The 22,362-nt window shown below is 41.7% G+C and overlaps 1 protein-coding gene and 1 pseudogene across 1 annotated transcript; one reads left to right on the forward strand and one right to left on the reverse strand.

Moving 5' to 3' along the window:
* Positions 1–5,565: 5,565 nt before the first annotated feature.
* LOC149455790 (uncharacterized) lies at positions 5,566–13,314 on the reverse strand (annotated as a pseudogene).
* Positions 13,315–13,869: 555 nt separating this feature from the next.
* Positions 13,870–14,823, forward strand: LOC149455791 (taste receptor type 2 member 140-like). Its single transcript, XM_089685877.1, has one exon. It carries the CDS (start codon positions 13,870–13,872, stop codon positions 14,821–14,823), a length of 954 nt encoding a protein of 317 aa, XP_089542003.1.
* Positions 14,824–22,362: the final 7,539 nt, after the last annotated feature.

Here is a 22,362-nt window from a genome sequence, read left to right on the forward strand (position 1 = left end):
ATTCGGCTGATTCGGCGAATTCCAGTGTGAAATTCGATTCGATGCGAATTTCTCCGCTACGAAGATGACTTATTTAAAGGGTTTCTAGGCTTCAGAGAGCCTTTAAATTAGTGCAGAACACTGTACCTTTAATTTAAATGCCCTTGGAGATGAGGAAGGAGAAGGAGAAGGAGAAGGATGAGAAGAAGGAGAAGGAGAAGGATGAGAAGAAGGAGAAGGAGAAGGATGAGAAGAAGGAGAAGGATGAGAAGAAGGAGAAGGATGAGAAGAAGGAGAAGGAGAAGGATGAGAAGAAGGAGAAGGATGAGAAGAAGGAGAAGGAGAAGGATGAGAAGAAGGAGAAGGATGAGAAGAAGGAGAAGGATGAGAAGGAGAAGGATGAGAAGGAGAAGGATGAGAAGAAGAAGGCTGAGAATAAGGAGAAGGATGAGAAGAAGGAGAAGGAGAAGGATGAGAAGAAGGAGAAGGATGAGAAGAAGGAGAAGGAGAAGGATGAGAAGAAAGAGAAGGATGAGAAGGAGAAGGATGAGAAGAAGAAGGATGAGAAGAAGGAAAAGGATGAGAAGAAGAAGGATGAGAAGAAGGAGAAGGATGAGAAGAAGGAGAATGATGAGAAGAAGGAGAAGGATGATAAGAAGGAGAAGGAAGAGAAGAAGGAGAAGGAGAAGGATGAGAAGAAGGAGAAGGATGAGAAGAAGGAGAAGGATGAGAAGAAGGAGAAGGATGAGAAGAAGGAGAAGGATGAGAAGAAGGAGAAGGAGAAGGATGAGAAGAAGGAGAAGGATGAGAAGAAGAAGGATGAGAAGAAGGATGAGAAGAAGGAGGAGAAGGATGAGAAGAAGAAGGATGAGAAGAAGGAGAAGGATGAGAAGAAGGAGAAGGAAGAGAAGAAGGAGAAGGAGAAGGATGAGAAGAAGGAGAAGGAGAAGGATGAGAAGAAGGAGAAGGATGAGAAGAAGGAGAAGGATGAGAAGGAGAAGGAGAAGGATGAGAAGGAGAAGGATGAGAAGAAGGAGAAGGAGAAGGATGAGAAGAAGGAGAAGGAGAAGGATGAGAAGAAGGAGAATGATGAGAAGGATGAGAAGAAGGAGAAGGATGAGAAGAAGGAGAAGGATGAGAAGAAGGAGAAGGAGAAGGATGAGAAGAAAAAGGATGAGGAGAAGGAGAAGGATGAGAAGAAGGAGAAGGATGAGAAGGAGAAGGAGAAGGATGAGAAGAAGGAGAAGGAGAAGGATGAGAAGAAGGAGAAGGATGAGAAGAAGGAGAAGGATGAGAAGGAGAAGGAGAAGGATGAGAAGGAGAAGGATGAGAAGAAGGAGAAGGAGAAGGATGAGAAGAAGGAGAAGGAGAAGGATGAGAAGAAGGAGAAGGATGAGAAGAAGGATGAGCAGAAGGAGAAGGATGAGAAGAAGGAGAAGGATGAGAAGAAGGAGAAGGATGAGAAGAAGGATGAGAAGAAGGATGAGAAGAAGGAGAAGGATGAGAAGAAGGACAGTTCTGTGACAGTTTCTGTCTATTTCTGACAGTTCTGGGACATTCACTCCATACAGCGGTTTCAACCGCTGTATGGAGGGAATGTTATAGAACTGTCAGAAATAGACTATTAATGACAGTTCTGGGACTGTCCTTCCATGCAGCGGTTGAAACATTGTATGTATTTGTTTCCATAAATGGATCCATTTATGGAAACAAATACATACAATGTTTCAACCGCTGCATGGAAGGACAGTCCCAGAACTGTCATTAATAGTCTATTTCTGACAGTTCCATGACATTCCCTCCATACAGCGGTTAAAACAGCTGTATGCAGTGAATGTCCCAGAACTGTCATAAATAGTCTATTTCTGATAGATCTGGGACATTCACTCCATACAGCTGTTTTAACCGCTGTATGGAGGGAATGTCATGGAACTGTCAGAAATAGACTATTAATGACAGTTCTGGGACTGTCCTTCCATGCAGCGGTTGAAACATTGTATGTATTTGTTTCCATAAATGGATCCATTTATGGAAACAAATACATACAATGTTTCAACCGCTGCATTGAAGGACAGTCCCAGAACTGTCATTAATAGTCTATTTCTGACAGTTCCATGACATTCCCTCCATACAGCGGTTAAAACAGCTGTATGCAGTGAATGTCCCAGAACTGTCATAAATAGTCTATTTCTGATAGATCTGGGACATTCACTCCATACAGCTGTTTTAACCGCTGTATGGAGGGAATGTCATGGAACTGTCAGAAATAGACTATTAATGACAGTTGTGGGACTGTCCTTCCATACAGCGGTTGAAACATTGTATGTATTTGTTTCCATAAATGGATCCATTTATGGAAACAAATACATACAATGTTTCAACCGCTGCATGGAAGGACAGTCCCAGAACTGTCATTAATAGTCTATTTCTGACAGTTCCATGACATTCCCTCCATACAGCGGTTAAAACAGCTGTATGCAGTGAATGTCCCAGAACTGTCATAAATAGTCTATTTCTGATAGATCTGGGACATTCACTGCATACAGCTGTTTTAACCGCTGTATGGAGGGAATGTCATGGAACTGTCAGAAATAGACTATTAATGACAGTTCTGGGACTGTCCTTCCATGCAGCGGTTGAAACATTGTATGTATTTGTTTCCATAAATGGATCCATTTATGGAAACAAATACATACAATGTTTCAACCGCTGCATTGAAGGACAGTCCCAGAACTGTCATTAATAGTCTATTTCTGACAGTTCCATGACATTCCCTCCATACAGCGGTTAAAACAGCTGTATGCAGTGAATGTCCCAGAACTGTCATAAATAGTCTATTTCTGATAGATCTGGGACATTCACTCCATACAGCTGTTTTAACCGCTGTATGGAGGGAATGTCATGGAACTGTCAGAAATAGACTATTAATGACAGTTGTGGGACTGTCCTTCCATACAGCGGTTGAAACATTGTATGTATTTGTTTCCATAAATGGATCCATTTATGGAAACAAATACATACAATGTTTCAACCGCTGCATGGAAGGACAGTCCCAGAACTGTCATTAATAGTCTATTTCTGACAGTTCCATGACATTCCCTCCATACAGCGGTTAAAACAGCTGTATGCAGTGAATGTCCCAGAACTGTCATAAATAGTCTATTTCTGATAGATCTGGGACATTCACTCCATACAGCTGTTTTAACCGCTGTATGGAGGGAATGTCATGGAACTGTCAGAAATAGACTATTAATGACAGTTCTGGGACTGTCCTTCCATGCAGCGGTTGAAACATTGTATGTATTTGTTTCCATAAATGGATCCATTTATGGAAACAAATACATACAATGTTTCAACCGCTGCATTGAAGGACAGTCCCAGAACTGTCATTAATAGTCTATTTCTGACAGTTCCATGACATTCCCTCCATACAGCGGTTAAAACAGCTGTATGCAGTGAATGTCCCAGAACTGTCATAAATAGTCTATTTCTGACAGTTCTGGGACATTCACTCCATACAGCGGTTTCCGGCAAAAAGTGTATGTGCAGAGTTCCTCTATTCTGCAGATACACTTAGAGGAGCTCTGCAGATACACTTAGAGGGGCTCTGCACATACACTTTTTTCCGGTTAGGAATTATTCTTATTTTCATCCTACTTCTTCTTCATCCTCATCCTCATCCTCTTCTTCTTCTGAGGATGAGGATGAAGAAGAAGAAGAAGAAGAAGAAGAAGTAGGATGAAAATAAGATTAATTCCAAGCCGGCAAAAAGTGTATGTGCAGAGCTCCTCTAAGTGTATCTGCAGAGCTCCTCTAAGTGTATCTGCAGAATAGAGGAACTCTGCACATACACTTTTTGCCGGCTTGGAATTATTCTTCTTTTCATCCTACTTCTTCTTCTTCTTCTTCTTCATCCTCATCCTCAGAAGAAGAGGATGAGGATGAGGATGAGGATGAGGAAGAAGAAGAAGAATGAAAAGAAGAATAATTCCAAGCCGGCAAAAAGTGTATGTGCAGAGTTCCTCTATTTCTGACAGTTCTCTCACAGCTTCTTCACATGTACAGCGGTTGAAATATCTGTATCCTAAATGGAAACTAATAGATACAAATTGTATCTATTAGTTTCCATTTAGGATACAGATGTTTCAACCGCTGTACATGTGAAGAAGCTGTGAGAGAACTGTCAGAAATAGAGGAACTCTGCACATACACTTTTTGCCGGCTTGGAATTATTCTTCTTTTCATCCTACTTCTTCTTCTTCTTCTTCTTCTTCTTCTTCTTCTTCTTCTTCTTCTTCATCCTCATCCTCATCCTCTTCTTCTGAGGATGAAGAAGAAGAAGAAGTAGGATGAAAAGAAGAATAATTCCAAGCCGGCAAAAAGTGTATGTGCAGAGTTCCTCTATTTCTGACAGTTCTCTCACAACTTCTTCACATGTACAGTGGTTGAAACATCTGTATCCTAAATGTAAACTAATAGATACAATGTTTCAACCGCTAAACATGTGTTCCTTCTGTCAGAGAACTGTCAGAAATAGCGGAGCTCACTGCAGGGACACTTTTGCCGGCTGATCGGGAAATGTTCGATTCGCGCACCCGAAGTAGGCAAAATTTCGGTTTCGACACGAATCGAATATTTCCTGAAATTCGACTCGAATTCCGGTTCGCCTAGTTCGATTCGCTCATCTCTAGTTGTGACTTAGATGACGTTCAGAGCACATTTTATGCCCAATTCATGCAAAACTCCACGTAATCCCAAGGGGTTCACATACTTTTTCTTGCAACTGTAATTGCATTTTTTAATGCTAATTTATGCATGATCAGTTTTGGAATGAGGCAATATTAGTTTTATGTACGGGTGGCTTATTAGTTTCAGCATTAAGAGCTAGAAGACCATTCCCCCCTTCCCTTTTGGCCTAGACTGGTAGAATGAGTCTCTAGGTAGCGACTATTTGCTATACATATTGCCTCTTCCAATTGTGATGGACTTAAATGCATTAGTTAAAGGGATGATATCCATTGTTTTGTATTGGCTGTAGATTATTTATATCAGATTATATACATGCAAAACACAATGTGGAAGGTCAGTATGTATATTAAAAGGCATCATTAGCAACTGGTGGGAAAATCGTTTATTGCCCACAGATGTACTTCACACCAGGTTGGAGATATCGATATACTTGTTCTCCATCTCCATGTTGGTGTCCAATGCATTTAGGAGCAGATTGTCTTTTCATCTCGTATAAGATTTGTGGGAAAACATTTTATTCCCTATAGATGCATTTTAAACCAGTCTTGAGTTATTGACATACATGCTATCCTCATGGGGATGTTTATAACATTTAGGGGAAGATAGCTTTTCTTTCTCTGATAAGATTCAGAGGAAGAATGGTGATGTTGATTTGACCTCTATCTTTAGGAAAATTGATAAATATGGGATCCCCTTTTTGTTTACAAAAATCCTAAATATAGATTAGGTAATTTGTCTTTTTTACTGGCCCTTGGTGCGTGGGTATACGCACCCCCGTTCTTAGATCAAGCACATAGAATTCCTTGGTAACAACAACAATCATCAGTCCTGTGACATTTAAACACTCACCGCAGCACCCTTACCTGTGATGTATTGTACAATGGCCTGGAATGTCTCGTTCTTTCCCAGGGTTTCAGGAACTGTGATGGTAAGTAGAGATGAGCGAATTTCTCAAAAATTCGATTCGGCTGATTCGGCGAATTCCAGTGTGAAATTCGATTCGATGCGAATTTCTTCGCTACGAAGATGACTTATAAAAAGGGTTTCTAGGCTTCAGAGAGCCTTTAAATTAGTGCAGAACACTGTACCTTTAATTTAAATGCCCTTGGAGATGAGGAAAGAGAAGGAGAAGGAGAAGGAGAAGGATGAGAAGAAGGAGAAGGATGAGAAGAAGGAGAAGGAGAAGGATGAGAAGAAGGAGAAGGAGAAGGATGAGAAGAAGGAGAAGGAGAAGGATGAGGAGAAGGAGAAGGATGAGAAGAAGGAGAAGGATGAGAAGAAGGAGAAGGAGAAGGATGAGAAGAAGGAGAAGGATGAGAAGAAGGAGAAGGATGAGAAGATGGAGAAGGAGAAGGATGAGAAGAAGGAGAAGGAGAAGGATGAGAAGAAGGAGAAGGAGAAGGATGAGAAGAAGGAGAAGGATGAGGAGAAGGAGAAGGATGAGAAGAAGGAGAAGGATGAGAAGAAGGAGAAGGATGAGAAGAAGGAGAAGGATGAGAAGAAGGAGAAGGAGAAGGATGAGAAGAAGGAGAAGGATGAGAAGAAGGAGAAGGATGAGAAGAAGGAGAAGGAGAAGGAGAAGCAGAAGGAGAAGGATGAGAAGAAGGAAAAGGAGAAGGATGAGAAGATGGAGAAGGAGAAGGATGAGAAGAAGGAGAAGGAGAAGGATGAGAAGAAGGAGAAGGATGAGAAGATGGAGAAGGAGAAGGATGAGAAGAAGGAGAAGGAGAAGGATGAGAAGAAGGAGAAGGAGAAGGATGAGAAGAAGGAGAAGGAGAAGGATGAGAAGAAGGAGAAGGAGAAGGATGAGAAGAAGGAGAAGGAGAAGGATGAGAAGAAGGAGAAGGATGAGAAGAAGGAGAAGGAGAAGGATGAGAAGAAGGAGAAGGATGAGAAGAAGGAGAAGGATGAGAAGAAGGAGAAGGATGAGAAGAAGGATGAGAAGAAGAAGGATGAGAAGAAGGACAGTTCTGTGACAGTTTCTGTCTATTTCTGACAGTTCTGGGACATTCACTCCATACAGCTGTTTCAACCGCTGTATGGAGGGAATGTCATGGAACTGTCAGAAATAGACTATTAATGACAGTTCTGGGACTGTCCTTCCATGCAGCGGTTGAAACATTGTATGTATTTGTTTCCATAAATGGATCCATTTATGGAAACAAATAGATACAATGTTTCAACCGCTGTATGGAAGGACAGTCCCAGAACTGTCATTAATAGTCTATTTCTGACAGTTCTATGACATTCCCTCCATACAGCGGTTGAAACAGCTGTATGGAGTGAATGTCCCAGAACTGTCAGAAATAGACTATTTATGACAGTTCTGGGACTGTCCTTCCATACAGCGGTTGAAACATTGTATCTATTTTTTTCCATAAATGACATTCTGCAAATACACTTAGAGGAGCGCTGCAGATACACTTTTTGCCGGCTTGGAATTAATCTTATTTTCATCCTACTTCTTCTTCTTCATCCTCATCCTCATAAGAAGAAAAAGAAGAAGTAGGATGAAAATAAGAATAATTCCAAGCCGGCAAAAAGTGTATCTGCAGCGCTCCTCTAAGTGTATCTGCAGAATGTCATTTATGGAAAAAAATAGATACAATGTTTCAACCGCTGTATGGAGTGAATGTCCCAGAACTGTCATAAATAGTCTATTTCTGACAGTTCTGGGACAACCACTCCATACAGCTGTTTCAACCGCTGTATGGAGGGAATGTCATGGAACTGTCAGAAATAGACTATTTATGACAGTTCTGGGACTGTCCTTCCATACAGCGGTTGAAACATTGTATGTATTTGTTTCCATAAATGGATCCATTTATGGAAACAAATACATACAATGTTTCAACCGCTGTATGGAAGGACAGTCCCAGAACTGTCATAAATAGTCTATTTCTGACAGTTCTGGGACATTCCCTCCATACAGCGGTTGAAACAGCTGTATGGAGTGAATGTCCCAGAACTGTCAGAAATAGACTATTTATGACAGTTCTGGGACATTCACTCCATACAGCGGTTGAAACATTGTATCTATTTTTTTCCATAAATGACATTCTGCAGATACACTTAGAGGAGCGCTGCAGATACACTTTTTGCCGGCTTGGAATTATTCTTATTTTCATCCTACTTCTTCTTTTTCTTCTTATGAGGATGAGGATGAAGAAGAAGAAGTAGGATGAAAATAAGATTAATTCCAAGCCGGCAAAAAGTGTATCTGCAGCGCTCCTCTAAGTGTATTTGCAGAATGTCATTTATGGAAAAAAATAGATACAATGTTTCAACCGCTGTATGGAAGGACAGTCCCAGAACTGTCATAAATAGTCTATTTCTGACAGTTCTGGGACATTCACTCCATACAGCTGTTTCAACCGCTGTATGGAGGGAATGTCATAGAACTGTCAGAAATAGACTATTAATGACAGTTCTGGGACTGTCCTTCCATACAGCGGTTGAAACATTGTATGTATTTGTTTCCATAAATGGATCCATTTATGGAAACAAATACATACAATGTTTCAACCGCTGTATGGAAGGACAGTCCCAGAACTGTCATAAATAGTCTATTTCTGACAGTTCTGGGACATTCACTCCATACAGCTGTTTCAACCGATGTATGGAGGGAATGTCATAGAACTGTCAGAAATAGACTATTAATGACAGTTCTGGGACTGTCCTTCCATACAGCGGTTGAAACATTGAATCTATTTGTTTCCATAAATGGATCCATTTATGGAAACAAATACATACAATGTTTCAACCGCTGCATGGAAGGACAGTCCCAGAACTGTCATTAATAGTCTATTTCTGACAGTTCCATGACATTCCCTCCATACAGCGGTTGAAACAGCTGTATGGAGTGAATGTCCCAGAACTGTCAGAAATAGACTATTTCTGACAGTTCTGGGACAATCACTCCATACAGCTGTTTCAACCGCTGTATGGAGGGAATGTCATGGAACTGTCAGAAATAGACTATTAATGACAGTTCTGGGACTGTCCTTCCATACAGCGGTTGAAACATTATATGTATTTGTTTCCATAAATGGATCCATTTATGGAAACAAATACATACAATGTTTCAACCGCTGTATGGAAGGACAGTCCCAGAACTGTCATAAATAGTCTATTTCTGACAGTTCTGGGACATTCACTCCATACAGCTGTTTCAACCGATGTATGGAGGGAATGTCATAGAACTGTCAGAAATAGACTATTAATGACAGTTCTGGGACTGTCCTTCCATACAGCGGTTGAATTATTGAATCTATTTGTTTCCATAAATGGATCCATTTATGGAAACAAATACATACAATGTTTCAACCGCTGCATGGAAGGACAGTCCCAGAACTGTCATTAATAGTCTATTTCTGACAGTTCCATGACATTCCCTCCATACAGCGGTTGAAACAGCTGTATGGAGTGAATGTCCCAGAACTGTCAGAAATAGACTATTTATGACAGTTCTGGGACATTCACTCTATACAGCGGTTGAAACATTGTATCTATTTTTTTCCATAAATGACATTCTGCAGATACACTTAGAGGAGCGCTGCAGATACACTTTTTGCCGGCTTGGAATTATTCTTATTTTCATCCTACTTCTTTTTCTTCTTATGAGGATGAGGATGAAGAAGAAGAAGTAGGATGAAAATAAGATTAATTCCAAGCCGGCAAAAAGTGTATCTGCAGCGCTCCTCTAAGTGTATTTGCAGAATGTCATTTATGGAAAAAAATAGATACAATGTTTCAACCGCTGTATGGAAGGACAGTCCCAGAACTGTCATAAATAGTCTATTTCCGACAGTTCTGGGACATTCACTCCATACAGCTGTTTCAACCGCTGTATGGAGGGAATGTCATAGAACTGTCAGAAATAGACTATTAATGACAGTTCTGGGACTGTCCTTCCATACAGCGGTTGAAACATTGTATGTATTTGTTTCCATAAATGGATCCATTTATGGAAACAAATACATACAATGTTTCAACCGCTGTATGGAAGGACAGTCCCAGAACTGTCATTAATAGTCTATTTCTGACAGTTCCATGACATTCCCTCCATACAGCGGTTGAAACAGCTGTATGGAGTGATTGTCCCAGAACTGTCATTAATAGTCTATTTCTGACAGTTCCATGACATTCCCTCCATACAGCGGTTGAAACAGCTGTATGGAGTGAATGTCCCAGAACTGTCGGAAATAGACTATTTATGACAGTTCTGGGACTGTCCTTCCATACAGCGGTTGAAACATTGTATCTATTTTTTTCCATAAATGACATTCTGCAAATACACTTAGAGGAGCGCTGCAGATACACTTTTTGCCGGCTTGGAATTAATCTTATTTTCATCCTACTTCTTCTTCTTCATCCTCATCCTCATAAGAAGAAAAAGAAGAAGTAGGATGAAAATAAGAATAATTCCAAGCCGGCAAAAAGTGTATCTGCAGCGCTCCTCTAAGTGTATCTGCAGAATGTCATTTATGGAAAAAAATAGATACAATGTTTCAACCGCTGTATGGAGTGAATGTCCCAGAACTGTCATAAATAGTCTATTTCTGACAGTTCTGGGACATTCACTCCATACAGCTGTTTCAACCGCTGTATGGAGGGAATGTCATAGAACTGTCAGAAATAGACTATTTATGACAGTTCTGGGACTGTCCTTCCATACAGCGGTTGAAACATTGTATGTATTTGTTTCCATAAATGGATCCATTTATGGAAACAAATACGTACAATGTTTCAACCGCTGTATGGAAGGACAGTCCCAGAACTGTCATTAATAGTCTATTTCTGACAGTTCCATGACATTCCCTCCATACAGCGGTTTCCGGCAAAAAGTGTATGTGCAGAGTTCCTCTATTCTGCAGATACACTTAGAGGAGCTCTGCAGATACACTTAGAGGAGCTCTGCACATACACTTTTTGCCGGCTTGGAATTATTCTTATTTTCATCCTATTTCTTCTTCTTCTTCTTCTTCTTCTTCATCCTCATCCTCATCCTCTTCTTCTTCTTCTGAGGATGAGGATGAGGATGAAGAAGAAGAAGAAGAAGAAGTAGGATGAAAATAAGATTAATTCCAAGCCGGCAAAAAGTGTATGTGCAGAGCTCCTCTAAGTGTATCTGCAGAATAGAGGAACTCTGCACATACACTTTTTGCCGGCTTGCAATTATTCTTATTTTCATCCTACTTCTTCTTCTTCTTCTTCATCCTCTTCTTCTTCTTCTGAGGATGAGGATAAAGAAGAAGAAGAAGAAGAAGAAGTAGGATGAAAATAAGATTAATTCCAAACAGGCAAAAAGTGTATGTGCAGAGCTCCTCTAAGTGTATCTGCAGAATAGAGGAACTCTGCACATACACTTTTTGCCGGCTTGGAATTATTCTTATTTTCATCCTACTGCTTCTTCTTCTTCTTCATCCTCATCCTCATCCTCAGAAGAAGAGGATGAGGATGAGGATGAAGAAGAAGAAGAAGAAGAAGAAGAAGTAGGATGAAAAGAAGAATAATTCCAAGCCGGCAAAAAGTGTATGTGCAGAGTTCCTCTATTTCTGACAGTTCTCTCACAGCTTCTTCACATGTACAGCGGTTGAAACATCTGTATCCTAAATGGAAACTAATAGATACAAATTGTATCTATTAGTTTCCATTTAGGATACAGATGTTTCAACCGCTGTACATGTGAAGAAGCTGTGAGAGAACTGTCAGAAATAGAGGAACTCTGCACATACACTTTTTGCCGGCTTGGAATTATTCTTCTTTTCATCCTACTTCTTCTTCTTCTTCTTCATCCTCATCCTCATCCTCTTCTTCTGAGGATGAAGATGAAGAAGAAGAAGAAGTAGGATGAAAAGAAGAATAATTCCAAGCCGGCAAAAAGTGTATGTGCAGAGTTCCTCTATTTCTGACAGTTCTCTCACAGCTTCTTCACATGAACAGTGGTTGAAACATCTGTATCCTAAATGTAAACTAATAGATACAATGTTTCAACCGCTAAACATGTGTTCCTTCTGTCAGAGAACTGTCAGAAATAGCGGAGCTCACTGCAGGGACACTTTTGCCGGCTGATCGGGAAATGTTCGATTCGCGCACCCGAAGTAGGCAAAATTTCGGTTTCGCCGCGAATCGAATATTTCCTGAAATTCGACTCGAATTCCGGTTCGCCTGGTTCGATTCGCTCATCTCTAATGGTAAGCACAGAGCCATAATTTGTAAACTCTTCAACCCTAAAGTCCAACGGAAAGTAGCAGGTGGAGTGAGAGGGTGCAGAGTTTCTGGTAGTACTTCCGATACAGGAATGTCCATTGAGGAAAAGGGAGTGGGCATACTAGAAGTGGCAAAACCTCTGTCACGTGTTGGCGACACAAGAGAATCCAAGGACCAGCATGATGAAGAGAAATGGAAAGAAAGATCAGTAGCGGGGGAAGCAGTAGACATAAACCGAGGTCCTGGAAATCAATGACCATTAATGGTGAGACAGCCTGTACCAGCAGAAACATAGTCTGAAACATCACCTGCTGCAATGAGTGGCAAAGTCATTGACCTTTTTGAGCATGGAATAGACAGGTCGAGGGGTTCCAGGGTGACCGTTGGTGAGGATTCTGCTGTATCAGGGCTCACTGTAGCTGATTGAGAGGTGGCATAGCATGATGGGTCCATGTTGTGAATGCTGTAAAGAGAATGGGAGGGCCTCAAGTCTGTTTTACACTGGAAAATCAAGGGTGGGTCCTCAGGGTGCCAGGGGTTTTGACAACTGTATTCTCTTGTTGGAGCAGAGTGGTCACTAGGTGGACATGTACACGGTCTATCGCTCTTTGTGCTCTGTCTTCCCCCTCCTCTACAACGTATGGAGCTGGCTCTAAGCACCAAGTGAATGTCCAGAACCAGAGCTGGCCACCCAGCTCCAAAGCCGCTCAGCTCAAGCACAAAAGCAGACAGACAGCTGAAGGGTCTCCAGCCACAGTTCCAGCCCCAGGTGGTGGACATTTACATAGTCTATCACTCTTCTCGCTCTGCTTTCTCCCTCTTCTACATTATACAGAGCTGACTGTGAGCACTGGGTGAACATCCAGAGCTGGCCCATCCAGCTCCATAGGGCTCAGCTCAAGCACCAACCAACTGGACAGCTCCTAGGTCTCCATCTGCAGCTCCAGCCCCAGGTGGATTTGATGCAGTAAATAGAGCTAGAACCTGGAGGCCAAATCTCGGTAAGGGGGTCCTGGCTGAAACCTTTGCAGGGAGCCCAGGCCTGGCCCGGGATGGAGAAGGCGGCAGCAGCAGAAGCAGCAGCACAGAGGTGAGAATTGGGCCACTGGTTCAGGGTCCCACCAAAGGGCAACCCTACTTAGGTGAAACTCTACATCTCTTCATGTATGTTCCTTCAACTTCCACTACCAACCTCGCCACCTTGGCCTAACCCCTTCCTGCTATAAATTTATCCCCTGCTATGGGAAGCACCACAGGCCAAAACAGCAATTGAACCCGAGTCACCAAACATCAATCCTATAAATGAAGATTTCAGCTAAATTTTAGTCACCTGCCTACATGTACAGTATATGGGAATGTCTCACCGCTCGTCATACTGATTCCAGGTTTCTAACCAGGAGGTTCATTTTTAGAATTATATAGTTGCGTGTTGTTTCTTATTTACATGTATGTCTGTTATTTATTAAGACAAACTTTCCTGCCTGTTCACAATTGTCTGTTGAATGTACACTGAGCTGTGCATAAGCAGCTCAGTGCACATTTCCCAGTACAGTGCAGTGACACTGAAAATGAATGACTTCCATTCATTTGTGCAGGAGTCACGTCATCTATCTATCTATCATTCTATCTATCTATCTATCTATCTATCTATCTATCTATCTATCTACGTACTCCCTAAATTATATTACAAATTATATTACATCTTTAATCATGGTACTTGCAGCTCATTTTTCATCTCCATGTTTTATGTTATGACAACTTCCACAAATGTTTCACATAGTCAAATGTTCTCTCATCCTCTTTATTTGTATAACGAACAACGCAGAACATCTGTTTGCATTTCTATTTGCATCATAAAATTAAAGTCATTTTCCATAAAGTGCTACAGTAGAGTTTCAGTAAAGAGACATTTTGTATATGATTACCAAGATGGCAAATTCTACAGATGAAGTCTATTATGAAAATTCTGCAATAACTTTGTTTCTGTTTGCCTGTTCTGGAATATCACTGGCAGGTCTGGTGATACAATTATTTATTGTGGCTGTTAATGTCATTGACTGGATAAAGGGAAGATCAATCACAGGCGCTGACAAAATTATCACCTCTATTGGGATATCAAGGATCATTTTTCATGTTGTTTACCTGTTGTCTTTCTTTATAAATTTTATCTTTTCGAAGTTCCATGAAAGCATTTATATATTACTTGGATTTTCTCTGCGATCCTCAGTTATTTCAAACATCTGGTTATCGACCCTGCTCTCCATCTTCTTCTACTTCAAGATCTCCACCTTTCATAATGTCTTTTTCTTACATCTGAAGGCCATCATATCAAGAAACGTTGTATACCTGATCATTGCCTCTGCGTTGTTTTCTGTTGTATACCCATTTGTGTGTTATTTTGCAATACCTTTAAAAGTTTTCAGGAATTCAACACAAGATGACATTTTAGACAACATGCAGACAGAGATACTATTATATGTCAACATGTTCTGGACACTTCTCCCAGTTCTAATAGTTTGTATAGCTTCACTCCTTCTCGTCATTTTGCTTGGTTTCCACATTAGAAGAATGAACAATCATAGAAACATGAAAAGCAGTACAGACACATATCTTCGTGCTATGAAGTTTACTGTTGTCTCTTTCCTGGCCTGCACTTTCTATATTATAGTAAATGGATTGCCACAAATGGGATTTTTTTACTTTTTCTTGTTCTACATAACAATGAACATTTTTCCAGTCCTACATTCTTTTTTAATAATTTATGTATCAACAAAACTAAGAAACCGGTTCTTCCAGACTGTTCATTGTGGAACTAACTGCTTTTCCAACAGAAATGCTCCAGGACCTCGCTCTAGAGAGCCAGTGGAAGTGACCCCTCTGTGAATGAAGGAAAGATGAAAGATACTTTTTTTTATATATATCATATTTATATTAAGCAGATAGGACATATAGGAAAAAACAGAAAACAGATACAGATAAATATACACAGGCTGAATTCTTTGACAATCACAACATCAGTGGCATAGCTACAGGGGTTGCAATTGCAACCCAGCCTCATGCTTCAGGGGGCCCGTGTGGCCCCCTGTATGCCTGGATAGGAGGAGCAGCAGGTGTGACTGCATATAGAGGAACTGATCTATCCATGTTCCTCCTGCAGCTGCACCTGAGCTGAAAGAATGGGAGAAGAGAGTGAGCTGCTTCTGCTCCCCACTGACAATTACTAACCCCCCCCGCATTGGACAGGAGAGGAAACCTCCTCTCCTGCCGATTCACTGTGAGTGAAGTCTCCCCCCTCCTTTTCTTCTCCTGCCTACCAGATAGTACTGTAAGAGGGATTCATTCATTCATTCCTTCCTTCCTTCCCTCCTTTTTTTCTTCCTTCTTTCCTTTCTTTTCTTTTTTCTTTCATTTCTTTCCCTCCTCTTTAGACCCCTGATATCTCACCTAAGTCCCACCAATGGAGCTCCTAAAAAAATTGTAAAAAAAAAAAAAAATACTGACACCAATGGCAGAACTATCAGGGTTACAAAGGTTGTACATGCAACCAGGCCCTGGTGTTCTGCCACTGGGCTTGAAGGGAAGGGCTCTGGCCAGGGGTCAGGGGGGCCCTTCACAGTTTCTTTCACCGGGGTCCTGAAGGTTCTAGTTATCCCACTGCACAACATATATTTACCAAAATCTTTACAAGAACTAATTACATCATGCCTTTGGAACAACTTCATTCAAGATCTGTTCACTGACAGTCACCACCTGTAGTCATACCCCTAGGGCAGAGTCTGGAGCGGTGCTTCATATGGATTGGATCCTACAACAAGATATTTAAAATAAAAAAATAACTTGCACTAGAAAATAACCATATCAATGCAATAGCAAATACTGTATAAGTGTAATGACAAATATTTTAAAAGTTATATCTAAATCAATTGTGATTGCAGCACTCACTGATATGCACACTCCAAATATGCAACATAAATTGTTTCCAAAAATAGTGTTGCCTTATCACATACTGTAAATCATAAATTCATAAAGTGTGCATAAATCATGTTATTGTCAAATAAGAGCGTAATAAATTCACTCAGATAGTCCACTGTGAATGAAAAATCTTCACAATAAAGGTGAACCAGCCATGTTATACAAAGAAAGCAGTTTTCCAAACGTTTAGACCCAGGGGCGGACTGACCATTTGGAAACTCTGGCACTGCCCGAGGGCCTGTGGTCAGTAGGGGGCCCCATGAGATGCCCCTGGTACCTTTTTCATAGGCTTTTTTGAGTTTGGGCAAGGACACAGGGGCCCCATGATCCCCTATTGCCCGGGGGCCCCATGAGTTGTCAGTCCACCCCTGTTTAGACCACACATCTCAAGAGGTCTAACAGTGCTTTAGAATAATAGATCCTGCCTGGATGGATAAATGGCTCCAGCTCCCTCTCTTACAGTTGGATGTGCCTCAAGTCTGTCACGCTTCAGAACAGCATGCCCTACACAGCCACTGGATCGCTTCACATAATCTTGCCTCAGCAACATTACCATATAGTCAGAAAAAAGCAAAGAAATCCCATAGTGCAGTACAGCTAAAGTCAATATATTAACAAATGTGATAGGTACTCACAAGCAGAGCAATATCAAGGAGCATATTAAACAGCCGCTGGCTCTCAGGCCAACATGCTGGCATTCTACACTCACAAATTCATACATAATCCATCACTAGATGCATATAATCTAGAACTATAAAATCCAGAGTCATATACGCACACAGGTTAAACTCCAGTAAAATAGACACACAAAGATATACAGCTGTCCTTCTCCTCTCTACATGCCAGATATTCTGCTCTTTCCTCCTCAGATTTTTTTCCTCCCTTTTCAGATTTTTTCCTCCTTCCTTCCCTCCTTCTGTGTAAACTGTACTTCCTCTTCATCCTTCTTAGCTATCCTTCTCCTCCATCTGTTTTTTCACCTAGCCTTTCTACAACTTCAGCCATCCTTTACCATCTCATCTGCCACCCCCTTCTTTCCTCCTTCGCAAACCTCCTTCTCCCCTCCCTTTTTTTCCTCCTCTGTTCTTCCTTCTTCTCCCCTGTTCTTTTCCTTATGTCTTCTCTCTTGTTGTTTTCCTTCTTCCTTTTCAGCTGAACTTTTATCAATGTTCTTTCATTTTTCCTTACTTTTTGCCCCCCCCCCTCCTTTTTTTTTCTTCCTCTGGTTTTCATGACCATCTTTCTAATCCCTCCTCATCCTTGCTTGTTCTCCGATGTCCTTCTCCTTCCTCCTTAGATGTCCTTCTCTTTCCTCCTTAGATGTCCTCCTTTCTCCTTAGATGTTTTTCTCTTTTCATTTCTTAGTTGAAAGGCTCCTTCTTCCTTCTGAAGTGTCCTTCTCCTCTGTACTTCTCATTTGTGCTTCTCTTCCCTTCTAATCGTTCTTTTGAGATGCCCTTCTCCTCTTTCTTCATCAGTTTCCCTCCTTCATCCTTCTGAGCTTCTCCTCACTGTTTCTCAGGACACCTTCTCCTCCCTCCTTCTTTTATTCTAATATGCTTCATAGCTTCACTTCTTCCCATCATCTTACTTGGTTTGCACAAAAGTAGAATGAACAATCATGGAAAGATGACAATCAGTACAAACACATCAGCTTATGAAATTTGCAATTTTCTTTTTAATGAGAAACTAAGCGCCTTCTCTTTACATGCAAAAAAGTGATATATACTGCCTTACACAAACAGTATATCTTCTATGTAATAAAATATATATAATTACTCAAACAATTAGCGTGCCGCCAAAAATAAAAATAATACAAAAAATGTTAGCTGCCCCTTGAAGTGAAAAATCACATCTGACCATATAATAAAATAAGGTATGGTGCTAAACATACATATTAGATTAACAATATTCCAACTGTGATAGAAACATGTAAAAACCTAAAAGTGATATATATTAATGAGTCCAAAGTCAAGAACAAAAACAAAAGTCCCACACCAGGTTGTAAATCAAAAACAATGGTGCATAATCTTGTTGTGCCAAAAACAAATTGCTCCATTCAGATCCTTTGTGCTCCACTACCATAAGACAATATATTGCATTCACCAACCATCCATGACCTCTTAACTAGTTGCCGACCGCAGATAGCCGAATGACGGCTGCACTGCGGCCGGCCAGTTCTGGGTGGACGTCATATGACGTCCTCCCATAACGCGCTCTCCTGCGCCCCCCAGGGGACGCGCACCCGGCGATCTCCGTGATCGCTGTGTCCTACGGACACAGCTGATCACGTGATGTGGTAAAAGGCCAATCACAGCGGCCTTTTACCACGTGATCAGCGGTGTCCAATGACACGCTGATCACAGGGAAATGCAAGTGCCGGTTCTCGGCTGCACTTTCCTCACGCTGTCAGATCGTGCCACCCACCTGTGCCCACCCACCTGTGCCCACCAGTGCCACCCACCTGTGCCCACCCACCAGTGCTGCCCACCAGTGCCACCCACCAGTGCAGCCCAGCAGTGCTGCCAGTCAGTGCCACCAGTCAGTGCCCAGCAGTTGTGCCAGTCAGTGCCCAGCAGTGATGCCAGTCAGTGCCGTCTATCAGTACCCATCATCAGTGTCACCTATCAGTGCCGCCTATCAGTGCTGCATATTAGTGCCACCTATCCGTGACACCTCATTAGTGCTGTCTATCAGTGCCGCCTATCCGTGCCACCTCATTAGTACTGCCTATCAGTGCCCTTTAGTGCTGCCTATCAGTGTCCATCAGTGCCACCTATCAGTGCCCATCAGTGCTGCCTCATCAACGCACATCAGTGAAGGAGAAAAATTACCTGTTTGAAAAAGTTTATAATAGAAACAAAGAAACTTTTTTTTTTTTCCAAATTTTTTGCACTTTTTTTATTTATAGCGCAAAAAGTAAAGTGCCCAGTGGCGATTAAATACCACCAAAAGAAAGCTCTATTTGTGAGAAAAAAATGATCAAAATTTCATATGGGTACAATGTTGCATGACCGCGCAATTGTCAATCAAAGTGCAAAAGCGCTGAAAGCTGAAAATTGGCCTGGTAAATAAGGGGGTATAAGTGCCTGGTAGGCAAGTGGTTCATTAACCACTTGCCCTCCTGAGGATTTACCCCCCTTAATGACCAGGCCTCTTTTTGCTAGATACAAATGGAGAAACAGAAAAAGGGCGCACCGACCTAGTGCATTATCGTTTAGAATAATTTATTAAAGAAACAAAAATAGGTATCATACTCACAATAGACATAATAACACAGGCATGTCAAACTGAACAAGGTGTATGATCCAAACAACATCTGAGTCCATACGAAGGAACCCTGGATGACCAACTTGCTAATGCGTTTCAAGGACACAACCTCTTCCTCAGAGGCAGGCTCCCTGAGTTTGGATCATCAGTTTATAACTTCTCAATGGTCTCTCAATTTACTCCATAGTTTAGGTTAGCAAGAATCAGAAGCAGAAATTTCTCATAGTATATTAGGTTTATAAAAAAAAATGAATAAAATCAACCAAATATGCACCTCTTGTCTCTTGTGCCTTCCATATTAGAGTGTTTAGTTTCAAATGTATGTGAGATGGGGAAACAGCTCTCATTGTTTGAATACTGCTTGTGTGGAGTAAACTAAATGTTGTGACTGACATTCTGTAGTTTAGCCACAAGATGACACTGTTTTTCTAACACAGCCTCAGACTGCATAGATATTTCTATATTCATGAAGAGGTGGAGTTTTACACAGAGAGAGAGCAGCCATGTTTTTGGAGCATGGTGAATAAGGGGCCCTGTGAGCTGATAATCTGATGACATCCAGGTGTGAAAGCATCCCTCCGTAACCAGAGCTGCAGCTAAGTGAAGCTGATGAGATTGCTGCCAGGAATGCTGATGAGATTGCTGCCAGGAATGCTGATGAGAGCAGAGGAACTATGCAACATATACGGTGAGACCGCATGCTTGTTGGAGAGACATTTGTTCTGTTCAGAGTCACCAGCGGATGCAAAGCAGACCCGGGACGGTAAGATCGTTGTCGGAGATCGCCGCGCCGCTGGGCTCGGCGCAGGCGCAGTACACCTCCCTGTACGCGAGCGCCGGGACTTGGCCGACCGCGGCAATCAGGTTCGCGCATGCGCAGTAGTGACCACGGGCGCGCGCCTGGCACCAATGACAGCGCAGGGCGGGATATTTAAACGGCCCTGAGCTGTCATTCAGTGCCTTTTGGTCTCTTGTATCCTGTGAACCTGTGAACCTGTTTAAAGTAAGTTGCTGACCCGGATTGTGCCCTGACCTTGCTGTTTTCTCCTGTTCTTGACCCTTGCTTGCCTGACCTCTCTCCTGAATGCCCCCTATTGGATCTGACCTGCTGTTGCTGACCTGGCGTGTGACCCGACTATTCTTTGCCCGCTGCTCTGTACCGCACCGTCCCCATAGTTACCGACCCGGCTTGTATGACCCTGCACCTGCTCAGCCATCCATCCATCCGTCCCTCTCAACGGGGTCTCCAGACCTCCTCATACCTGTCTTTCTCCCGTGGGAGCCCCTGGCGAATACCCCTACCACTGACGGGTGTCCTCAGTAGTCACGACCTGGTCCTGGGGTACTCCAAGTCCATCCCCACCATCAGGGGCCCTGGTGAACAAGTACTCTGGGGCTTAGACTCCGTGCGCTGGGAACATCCGATCAGTGGAGTGCTAGTGGTACCGCCGGGCGGTCCCTTACAATCGTGCACGCACCTCATTTCAGTGTTGGCGCCTTGAGACTGAGTCCAGGCCTATAGTTAGTTAGTTAGGGTCTCTGTTTGTGTCAGGCCACAAGTGTTGTTACTGATTATTGGGAGGACTCCACAACTTAAAGTGACATTTCACATTGGAGAGCTGATAAAATCCTAAAAACTCAAGCCAGACTGGCGTTTTGCTCAGAAGGAATACTCAGGCACGTGCTACAGGACCAGTTATGGGAGGGGGAATACTGTAGATTTGTGTAAGATTGTAAGCTGTTGTGCTGCACCGCAGGCTAGCCCATACCGTACACCCATACACTGATTCCTGCTCTTTTAGGGTAATAACAGGTAAGGTGTGGCAGCTTAGTTGTGCCCGCCAGTAGGTAAATTACTTCACTTTTTACCTTCATCCATTAGAAGGTGCCGTGCTGTGCAGCAAAAGGGTCTCAGCCTTTGGGCTGGGTGTATGTAAATTTATTGTATGTTTCCAGCATTTGTGGTTGTGTTTATTTGCCACATCTAAGTAAAATTCTGTTGTGACAAAAGCTGGTGTTGGGGCTGCTTTCCTCGTTCGTGACTTCACTGTATCCTGGGGAGCCCACCCCAGCACACGGCTTACATGTACATGAGATTATTGGACTCTTTCTGGTTCTTTTTTATAATGAACATAAAAATTCTGTACACTCATTTTACTATTTTATGTAGCAACAAAACTAAGAAACTAGTTTTTCAGGATTAATTATTGTGGAATTAACTGCTTGTCCAACAGAAATGCCGCTGGACCTCGCTCTGGAGAAAACGCTCTGTGAATGAAGCAAAGATGAGAGCACCAGAAATATTTACTGTATTCTCTGCTTGTGCATTTATTAGTAAACTGGAGTGATTTTTATGTATATATCATAGTCATAATAAGCAAGTAGAACAGATAGGAAAAGACAGAAAACAGATACAGATAAATACTAGCATGCCGAATGCTCTAACACTCACAAAATATACGTATTTATCAGAGCAATATTCACCACATGTGTAGTGTGGAGGATGTGATATCCGTGAATGTCCAAATTGGTGTATGTGTGGTAAATGTTTAATGTACACTTGGAGAATTTTCTTGTTAACCCGAGGTTGATGTGTCATGAACTTGTAGTCTGGAGTTATACTATAGTGAAATGACATACATGCTTCTGAGATCCTTATCTAATATCTGATCTTAGGGCTTCAAATACATTTATACTAAGTTTGGATATTTTATGGTCCAGATCAGTTTAATATATATTTAATCATTTTCTCCCTAATATTCTTTTATCACACTTGTTTTGCCCACAATCTGACTCTAAAGAGATAAGTGGACTGGTGGGAAAAACAATTCAATCAGATACCATATTCCAAAACTGAAACATATAAATGTAGAAAGTATGGAAGTGGGAACAAAATATTAAACCAGTTGAAAATATAACATTTTATTCCAGACAATAGCAAAAAAGTAATTATATTATAAAAAGATATAAGAACTCAGCGAGCGCTCAACATAAAAGCAGCTATGCACAATAAAGGAAACCATAAAACCTTTCAAAAGACATAGAAGATAAAATAGGTGCAGCGCTTAAAATATACTGTAGTCCTGGTGAATGTATAACAAATAACTCATGCATAAGATGACAGTCCACAATGAATAAAAGAGCTCAGAGGTGACTTCAATACTCTGAAATTCTTCACTT

The sequence above is a fragment of the Staurois parvus genome, unplaced genomic scaffold (assembly GCF_062004578.1).
Source record: "Staurois parvus isolate SC_StPar_1 unplaced genomic scaffold, SC_StPar_1.0 ptg000388l, whole genome shotgun sequence".
NCBI lineage: Eukaryota > Metazoa > Chordata > Amphibia > Anura > Ranidae > Staurois > Staurois parvus.

What these genes read in the sequence shown, in the direction of transcription:
- LOC149455791 (XM_089685877.1), top strand. Translation starts at nt 13,870, where the DNA reads ATGGCAAATTCTACAGATGAAGTCTATTATGAAAATTCTGCAATAACT.